General features: G+C 50.8%; 1 protein-coding gene across 1 annotated transcript in view; it reads left to right on the top strand.

The window, feature by feature from the left end:
- Positions 1-10,204, top strand: part of LOC112238906 (serine/threonine-protein phosphatase 2A 55 kDa regulatory subunit B beta isoform-like) — a 33,962-nt gene that overhangs the window by 10,870 nt on the left and 12,888 nt on the right. The window contains exons 2-3 of the mRNA XM_042325986.1: positions 8,215-8,312; positions 9,066-9,231. Of these exons, the coding sequence (XP_042181920.1) occupies positions 8,215-8,312; positions 9,066-9,231 (264 nt within the window). The remainder of the gene's footprint in view (positions 1-8,214; positions 8,313-9,065; positions 9,232-10,204) is intronic.

Genomic DNA, 10,204 nt, shown 5'->3' with positions numbered 1-10,204 from the left:
AGCGAGGGCGACCGGAGGAGGGGGCCTTTCCTGTGCCAGCTGTGGTCGCAGAGGGCACACTGCTGACCGGTGCTGGGGGGGTCCCCCCGGGAGTCGAGACGCCAGGCCGAGCACTGCCCGGACACCTCAGGTGAGTCGGCACCAGGCTCACCCAGAGCCCCCTGTTGGTCACATGTATGTATGGATTGTTTTTCCTGAATTTTCCCCTCTTACCCGGCATAAGGCGCTAGTAGATTCAGGCGCGGCGGGGAATTTTATTGACCGCGGTTTAGCGAACAGGTTAGGGATTCGCCTTATTCAGCTGGACAAACCCTTCCCAGTGCACGCCTTAGATAGCCGACCATTAGGGTCAGGGCTAGTCAGGGAGGCCACGGCTCCACTGGGTATGGTTACGCAGGAGGATCATGAGGAGAGAATTAGTCTCTTCCTCATTGATTCTCCTGCGTTTCCGGTGGTGTTGGGGATCCCCTGGTTGGCCCGTCACAACCCCAGGATTTTGTGGCAACAGAGGGCTCTACAGGGGTGGTCGGAGGAGTGCTCAGGCAGGTGTGTAGGAGTTTCCATCGGTGCTACAATGGTGGAGAGTCCAGACCAAGTCTCCACCGTGCACATTCCCTCAGAATATGCCGATTTGGCTATCGCCTTCTGTAAAAAGAAGGCGACCCAATTACCACCTCATCGACGAGGGGATTGTGCGATAAATCTCCTGGTAGGCGCTGCACTTCCCAGGAGTCACGTGTATCCCCTGTCACAGGAGGAGACGGTGGCTATGGAGACATACATATCGGAATCTCTGGGGCAGGGGTTCATTCGGCCCTCCATCTCACCTGCCTCCTCGAGTTTCTTTTTTGTGAAGAAGAAGGAGGGTGGTCTGCGTCCATGCATTGACTATAGAGGTCTAAATTCCATCACGGTGGGGTATAGTTACCCGCTACCTCTCATTGCCACAGCGATTGAGTCATTTCACGGAGCACGGTTTTTCACAAAACTGGATCTCAGGAGTGCATATAACTTGGTGCGTATCCGGAAGGGAGATGAGTGGAAGACGGCGTTTAGTACCACATCCGGCCATTATGAGTACCTCGTCATGCCGTACGGGTTGAAGAATGCTCCAGCAGTCTTCCAATCTTTTGTGGATGAGATTCTCAGGGACCTGCACGGTCAGGGTGTGGTGGTTTACATCGATGATATTCTGGTCTATTCCGCTACACGGGCCGCGCATGTGTCTCTGGTGCGCAGGGTACTTGGGCGACTGTTGGAGCATGACCTGTACGTCAAGGCTGAGAAATGCTCGTTCTTCCAACAGGCCGTCTCCTTCCTTGGATATCGCATTTCCACATCGGTGTTGGTGATGGAGGATGACCGCATTGCAGCCGTGCGTAATTGGCCGACTCCAACCACGGTAAAGGAGGTGCAGCGGTTCTTAGGGTTTGCCAACTACTACCGGAGGTTTATCCGGGGTTTTGGGCAGGTGGCTGCGCCCATTACGTCACTGCTGAAGGGGGGGCCGACGCGTCTGGGATGGTCGGCTGAGGCGGACAGGGCTTTTGGTCGCCTGAAGGCTCTTTTTACCTCGGCTCCTGTGCTGGCGCATCCGGACCCCTCTTTGGCATTTATAGTGGAGGTGGACGCATCCGAGGCTGGGGTTGGAGCCGTAGTCTCCCAGCGCTCGGGTGTGCCACCGAAGCTCCGCCCCTGTGCTTTCTTTTCTCGGAAGCTCAGCCCGGCGGAGCGAAACTATGACGTGGGGGATCGGGAGCTGCTAGCTGTTGTCAGAGCACTGAAGGTGTGGAGACATTGGCTTGAGGGGGCCAAACACCCTTTCCTCATCTGGACTGACCACCGTAATCTAGAGTACATTCGGGCAGCGAGGAGACTGAACCCTCGTCAGGCAAGGTGGGCCATGTTTTTCACCCGATTTAGGTTTACCATCTCCTATAGACCAGGCTCCCAGAACACTAAGGCAGACGCACTGTCCCGACTATATGATACGGAGGAGCGGGCCATTGATCCTGCGCCCATCCTCCCGGCTTCTTGTCTAGTGGCACCTGTGAGGTGGGAGGTGGACGCAGACATTGAGCGAGCATCGGGTGTTGAGCCCACTCCACCACAGTGTCCAGAGGGACGGGTGTATGTTCCGCTGGTGGTTAGAGACAGGTTAATTTGGTGGGCTCACACATCCCCCTCCTCTGGTCACCCGGGGATCGGGAGGACGGTGCGATGTCTTAGTGGGAAGTACTGGTGGCCCACTTTAGCCAAGGATGTGAGGGTTTATGTGTCCTCCTGCTCAGTGTGCGCTCAGTGCAAGGCTCCTAGGCACCTGCCCAGAGGGAAGTTACTACAACCCCTTCCCGTTCCACAGCGGCCTTGGTCACACCTGTCGGTTGACTTCTTGACCGATCTGCCACCGTCACAGGGCAACACCACGATCCTGGTCGTTGTGGATCGGTTTTCTAAGTCCTGTCGTCTCCTCCCTTTGCCCGGTCTCCCTACGGCCCTACAGACGGCGGAGGCCCTGTTTACTCACGTCTTCCGGCACTACGGGGTGCCTGAGGATATTGTTTCTGATCGGGGTCCCCAGTTCACGTCCAGGGTGTGGAAGGCGTTCATGGAACGTTTGGGGGTCTCGGTCAGCCTGACCTCTGGATTTCACCCCGAGAGTAATGGGCAGGTGGAAAGAGTGAACCAGGATGTGGGTAGGTTTCTGCGGTCGTATTGCCAGGACCGGCCAGGGGAGTGGGCGAAGTACATCCCCTGGGCGGAGATGGACCAGAACTCACTCCCCCACTCCTCTACGAACCTGTCGCCCTTCCAATGTGTGTTGGGCTATCAGCCGGTCCTGGTACCATGGCATCAGAGCCAGACCGTGGCTCCTGCGGTGGACGATTGGGTGAAACGCTCAAGGGAAACCTGGGAGGCCGCCCACGGGTACCTTAAACGGGCCGAAGGGCGGCAGAAGGCCAGTGCCGACCGCCACCGCAGCGAGGCCCCGGTGTACACACCAGGGGACCGGGTCTGGCTCTCGACCCGAAACCTGCCCCTCCACCTGCCCTGCCGGAAGCTGGGTCCGCGGTTTGTGGGACCATTCAAAGTCCTGAGAAGAATAAACGAGGTGTGTTATAGGTTACAGCTCCCCCCGTATTAAGATGAAGAAGATGAGGTGCGGGAGGTCCCTCCGCCCCCCCTGGACATCGGGGGGCGCCGGCGTATGCAGTTCGGTCCATACTGGACTCGAGGCGTCGGGTGGGGGGGTCTTCAGTACCTCGTGGACTGGGAGGGGTACGGTCCGGAGGAGAGATGCTGGGTGCCGGTGGAGGACGTACTGGATCCACCTATGCTAAGGGAGTTTCACCGCCTCCATCCGGATCGCCCTGCGCCTCGTCCTCCGGGTCGTCCTCGAGGCCGGCGTCGTCGCGCTGCGGGAGCCGCGCGTCAGGGGGGGGTACTGTCACGACTTCTACCGAAGGTAACTTCTCTCCCTGTTCGGGCGGCGCTCGGCGCTTGGCGTCGCCGGTCTACTAGCCGCTACCGATCCCTTTTTCTTTTTCTGGTTGTTTTGTCTGTGTTCCTTTTCACACCTGGTTTCAGTTGCTTTGATTTCTGTGGGTATATAGGGCACCTGTTACCTGCCGTAATTCGTGCAGGATTAGACTTGTGTGCATTGCGCTCGATCGTATTTGATGTTTATTGTTTTTTCGCTATTACGCACGTGTATGCAAAGTGTCGGAACTGTGTTTGTTCCTCCGTGCGTTTGCACGAGTTTCTGATTATTCGAGAGCGTAGTTTTGGGGTTTTGGTCTGTGCCGTTTTTGTATTGCTGGACTATATTATTAAACACGCTTCTCAGACATCCCTGCTCTCTCCTGCGCCTGACTCCTACACCTCTCACCAAGACGCATGTTATCACAGTAGTGATAGAAACCACACTATAGACAACCACCGTAGTGATAGAAACCACACTATAGACAACCACCGTAGTGCTAGAAACCACACTGTAGACAACCACCGTAGTGATAGAAACCACACTATAGATAACCACCATAGTGATAGAAACCACACTATAGACAACCACCGTAGTGATAGAAACCACACTGTAGACAACCACCATAGTGATAGAAACCACACTATAGACAACCACCGTAGTGATAGAAACCACACTATAGACAACCACCGTAGTGATAGAAACCACACTATAGACAACCACCATAGTGGTTTATCAGCATATCGATTGCGCAACCAGGGGTGGAAAGACCCTGGATCATTGTTACTCTAACTTCCGTGACGCATATAAGGCCCTGCCCCGCCCCCCTTTCGGAAAAGCTGACCACGACTCCATTTTGTTGATCCCTGCCTACAGACAGAAACTAAAACAAGAGGCTCCCACGCTGAGGTCTGTCCAACGCTGGTCCGACCAAGCTGACTCCACACTCCAAGACTGCTTCCATCACGTGGACTGGGAGATGTTTCGTATTGCATCAGATAACAATATTGACGAATACGCTGATTCGGTGTGCGAGTTCATTAGAACGTGCGTTGAAGATGTCGTTCCCATAGCAACGATTAAAACATTCCCTAACCAGAAACCTTGGATTGATGGCAGCATTCGTGTGAAACTGAAGGCACAAACCACTGCTTTTAATCAGGGCAAGGTGTCTGGTAACATGACTGAATACAAACAGTGCAGCTATTCCCTCCGCAAGGCTATCAAACAAGCTAAGCGCCAGTACAGAGACAAAGTAGAATCTCAATTCAACGGCTCAGACACAAGAGGCATGTGGCAGGGTCTACAGTCAATCACGGACTACAGGAAGAAACCCAGCCCAGTCACGGACCAGGATGTCTTGCTCCCAGGCAGACTAAATAACTTTTTTGCCCGCTTTGAGGACAATACAGTGCCACTGACACGGCCTGCAACGAAAACATGCGGTCTCTCCTTCACTGCAGCCGAAGTGAGTAAGACATTTAAACGTGTTAACCCTCGCAAGGCTGCAGGCCCAGACGGCATCCCCAGCCGCGCCCTCAGAGCATGCGCAGACCAGCTGGCCGGTGTGTTTACGGACATATTCAATCAATCCCTATACCAGTCTGCTGTTCCCACATGCTTCAAGAGGGCCACCATTGTTCCTGTTCCCAAGAAAGCTAAGGTAACTGAGCTAAACGACTACCGCCCGTAGCACTCACATCCGTCATCATGAAGTGCTTTGAGAGACTAGTCAAGGACCATATCACCTCCACCCTACCTGACACCCTAGACCCACTCCAATTTGCTTACCGCCCAAATAGGTCCACAGACGATGCAATCTCAACCACACTGCACACTGCCCTAACCCATCTGGACAAGAGGAATACCTATGTGAGAATGCTGTTCATCGACTACAGCTCGGCATTCAACACCATAGTACCCTCCAAGCTCGTCATCAAGCTCGAGACCCTGGGTCTCGACCCCGCCCTGTGCAACTGGGTTCTGGACTTCCTGACGGGCCACCCCCAGGTGGTGAGGGTAGGCAACAACATCTCCTCCCCGCTGATCCTCAACACTGGGGCCCCACAAGGGTGCGTTCTGAGCCCTCTCCTGTACTCCCTGTTCACCCACGACTGCGTGGCCATGCACGCCTCCAACTCAATCATCAAGTTTGCGGATGACACAACAGTGGTAGGCTTGATTACCAACAACGACGAGACGGCCTACAGGGAGGAGGTGAGGGCCCTCAGAGTGTGGTGTCAGGAAAATAACCTCACACTCAACGTCAACAAAACTAAGGAGATGATTGTGGACTTCAGGAAACAGCAGAGGGAACACCCCCACATCCACATCGATGGAACAGTAGTGGAGAGGGTAGCAAGTTTTAAGTTCCTCGGCATACACATCACAGACAAACTGAATTGGTCCACTCACACAGACAGCATCGTGAGGAAGGCGCAGCAGCGCCTCTTCAACCTCAGGAGGCTGCAGAAATTCGGCTTGTCACCAAAAGCACTCACAAACTTCTACAGATGCACAATCGAGAGCATCCTGGCGGGCTGTATCACCGCCTGGTATGGCAACTGCACCGCCCTCAACCGTAAGGCTCTCCAGAGGGTAGTGAGGTCTGCACAACGCATCACCGGGGCAAACTACCTGCCCTCCAGGACACCTACACCACCCGATGCTACAGGAAGGCCATAAAGATCATCAAGGACATCAACCACCCGAGCCACTGCCTGTTCACCCCGCTGTCATCCAGAAGGCGAGGTCAGTACAGGTGCATCAAAGCTGGGACCGAGAGACTGAAAAACAGCTTCTATCTCAAGGCCATCAGACTGTTAAACAGCCACCACTAACATTGAGTGGCTACTGCCAACACACTGTCAATGACACTGACTCTACTCCAGCCACTTTAATAATGGGAATTGATGGGAAATGATGTAAATATATCACTAGCCACTTTAAACAATGCTACCTTATATAATGTTACTTACCCTACATTATTCATCTCATATGCATACGTAGATACTGTACTCTATATCATCGACTGCATCCTTATGTAATACATGTATCACTAGCCACTTTAACTATGCCACTTGGTTTACATACTCATCTCATATGTATATACTGTACTCGATATCATCTACTGTATCTTGCCTATGCTGCTCTGTACCATCACTCATTCATATATCCTTATGTACATATTCTTTATCCCCTTACACTGTGTATAAGATAGTAGTTTTTTTGGAATTGTTAGTTAGATTACTTGTTCGTTATTACTGCATTGTCGGAACTAGAAGCACAAGCATTTCGCTACACTCGCATTAACATCTGCTAACCATGTGTATGTGACAAATAAAATTTGATTTGATTTGATTTGATTTGATAGAAACCACACTATAGACAACCACCGTAGTGATAGAAACCACACTATAGACAACCACCGTAGTGATAGAAACCACACTATAGACAACCACCGTAGTGATAGAAACCACACTATAGACAACCACCGTAGTGATAGAAACCACACTATAGACAACCACCGTAGTGATAGAAACCACACTATAGACAACCACCGTAGTGATAGAAACCACACTATAGACAACCACCGTAGTGATAGAAACCACACTATAGACAACCACCGTAGTGATAGAAACCAGTCTTGGTTTGCGTATTTGTTTCGTTAGAGCTAGAAACCACACTATAGACAACCACCATAGTGATAGAAACCACCGTAGTGATAGAAACCAGTCTTGGTTTGCGTATTTGTTTTGTTAGAGCTGTCGGGAACAAACCAGTTGGATGTTGAGAGACGTATCCATCTCTAGGTTGTTCAGAGAGCTGTAGTGTATCCTAAATCCAGGCAGATCAGATGCATGTGTTTCAGGAGGAGAGGAGGAGGAATCTCAGAGGTAGTTGTCTGTCTGTGTTACAGGCTAGAAACACAGAATCTTGTTTTGGATGCTTGATGTGAGAGATGTATTGGTTTTAGCTCATTTCAGTGGCTGAGGAGCCAAATGCACTGGACTGGTGTCTATGAGCTTGGCTGTGGAACAATTTGACTTGGATGTGTGCATCAGTTGAATTCTGTCATAAAGTAGTGTCCATATAATCTCTCTGTGTCTGTGGATCGAAGATGTCTGGTTTCATGTACTAATGAGTTGAGAGGAAAACGTCTAGGTCCTTTAGGGACTCCTTCACCACTATGACTCCTGTGGGGGAAAGGAGCTGCTTAAGTCATGTAGAGGAAAAACAATAGCACTGATCGTGTGATGATTTAACCCGCATCTTTTACCCATATTTCTCCTTTTATCTGGGTTACCAGGGCAAGGGTTTCCTAGATATTCTGCTCTTAAAATACGCTGTGCTATTAGCTTTAAGGCAAGCTGAAGCTTTCAGGTTTAATTATATTTTTGGTAAATGGAAAATGGGTGATAATGAGTTTTCAAAATAAATATTATTTTAAGATGTAGCAAATGCTTGTGTCTCTGTGCAGCTAACTTTAATCTCTGTGTGAAAATATACCTGTGATACATTATCCATGTGTTGCATTATCCCGCGGTACATTATCCCTGCGATACATTATCCATGTAGTACATTATCCACGTGGTACATTATCCATGTGTTACATTATCCCCATAGTACATGATCTATGTGATACATTGTCCATGTGGTACATTATCCTTGTGGTACATTATTCACAATATATTGTAGCTTGTAATATTAACTGTGTATGTGTTTTGTTTTAGCTGACGTCATCTCCACGGTGGAGTTTAACCCTTCGGGGGAGCTGTTGGCCACAGGGGACAAAGGAGGAAGAGTGGTGGTCTTCCAGAGAGAACAGGAGGTATGAAACACACCCTCTCTCTCTCTCTCTCTCTCTCTCTCTCTCTCTCTCTCTCTGTGTGTCTATCTCTCTCTCTCTCTCTCTCTCTCTCTCTCTCTCTCTCTCTGTCTCTGTCTCCCACCTCTCTCTCCCATCTCCCCAGAGAGTATAACATGTCTAAGCTGTGTTTCTCTCCCCCTCTCTCTTCTGCCCTCCTCCCCTCTCCTTCCAGCGGCGAGGGGGATTATTTTATTTACGGTACCTTCAAACCAACCTGTGTTCCTCTGCTCTCTCTCTCTCTCTCTCTCTCTCTCTCTCTCTCTCTCTCTCTCTCTCTCTCTCTCTCTCTCTCTCTCTCTCTCTCTCTCTCTCTCTCTCTCTCTCTCTCTCTCTCTCTCACCTCTCTCTCCCATCTCCCCAGAGAGTATAACATGTCTAAGCTGTGTTTCTCTCCCCCTCTCTCTTCTGCCCTCCTCCCCTCTCCTTCCAGCGGCGAGGGGGATTATTTTATTTACGGTACCTTCAAACCAACCTGTGTGTTCCTCTGCTCTCTCTCTCTCTCTCTCTCTCTCTCTCGCTCGCTCTCGCTCTCTCTCTCTCTCTCACTCTCTCTCTCTCTCTCTCTGTCTCTCTCTCTGTCTCCTCTCTCTCTCTTTCTCTCGCTCTCTCTCGCGCTCTCCCTCTCTCTCTCTCTCGCTCTCTCTCTCTCTCTCTCGCTCTCTCTCTCTCCCTCTCTCTCACGCTCCCTCTCTCCCCCCTCCTTCTCCACCCCAGACTAAAAGCGTGCCCCAGAGGCGAGGGGAGTATAATGTGTACAGTACATTCCAGAGTCATGATCCAGAGTTTGACTACCTGAAGAGTCTGGAAGTAGAGGAGAAGATCAACAAGATCAGATGGCTGCCACAGCAGAACGCTGCCTACTTCCTCCTCTCCACCAACGGTGTGTGTGTGTGTGTGTGTGTGTGTGTGTGTGTGTGTGTGTGTGTGTGTGTGTGGGAGTTAGACGCAGTGGAACCATAGCCAGAGGAGCTACATCTGGTCGTGTGTCTCTGCTGTGTGTGTCTATTCATACGTGTGTGTGTGTCTTCATACATGGGTGTCCGTGCATGAGTGTGTGTGTGTTCTGCTGTTGCATCCATGCATGAAGCTCTCAATCGGCAAGGATTCTGCTGGTGGCTTTGGCTCAGTCAAGCAGAACAAACACATATCTAATAGGCTAGAGGCAATGAACAAAACATTAAGAACACCTTCCTAATATTTAGTTGCACCTCCCCCCACACGCACTTTTGCCCTCAGAACAGCCTCAATTCATCAGGGCATGGACTACAAGATGTCGAAAGCGTTCCACAGGGATGCTGGCCAATGTTGACTCCAATGCTTCCCACAGTTGTGTCAAGTTGGCTGGATGTCCTTTGGGTGGTGGATCATTCTTGATACACACTGAAACGGTTGAGCGTGAAAAGCCCAGCAGCGTTGCAGTTCTTGACACACTCAAACCAGTGCGCCTGGCACCTAGTACCATACCCCTTCAAAGGCATTAAATCTTTTGTCTTGCCCATTGACCCTCTGAATGGCACACATACACAATCCATGTCTCAATTGCCTTAAGGCTTAAAAATCCTTCTTTAACCTGACTCCTCCCCTTTGTGACATCAATAAAGTTCACCTGGATTCACCTGGTCAGAGCAGGTGTACAATATACAGTATGTACAGAATCTGTCTGAACCATTATTTACAGGTTACCTACAGTACACATGGTTTTACTGATTAACCCGTGGACTTGTATCTGATCCTCCTTATGACAGCAGTTATAACATCACTATGTCATCTCTATGACCACTGTCATAGGCAACACCATCCAGGCTGGCATCAGTCCATCACTGTGACAGATTGAACACCAGACGCAGCTGTCA

This window comes from Oncorhynchus tshawytscha, linkage group LG08 (genome assembly GCF_018296145.1).
Source record: "Oncorhynchus tshawytscha isolate Ot180627B linkage group LG08, Otsh_v2.0, whole genome shotgun sequence".
In the NCBI taxonomy this organism is placed as follows: domain Eukaryota; kingdom Metazoa; phylum Chordata; class Actinopteri; order Salmoniformes; family Salmonidae; genus Oncorhynchus; species Oncorhynchus tshawytscha.
The sequence above is the reverse complement of the archived record's forward strand: the minus strand, read 5'-3'. Positions and strand labels throughout refer to the sequence as shown.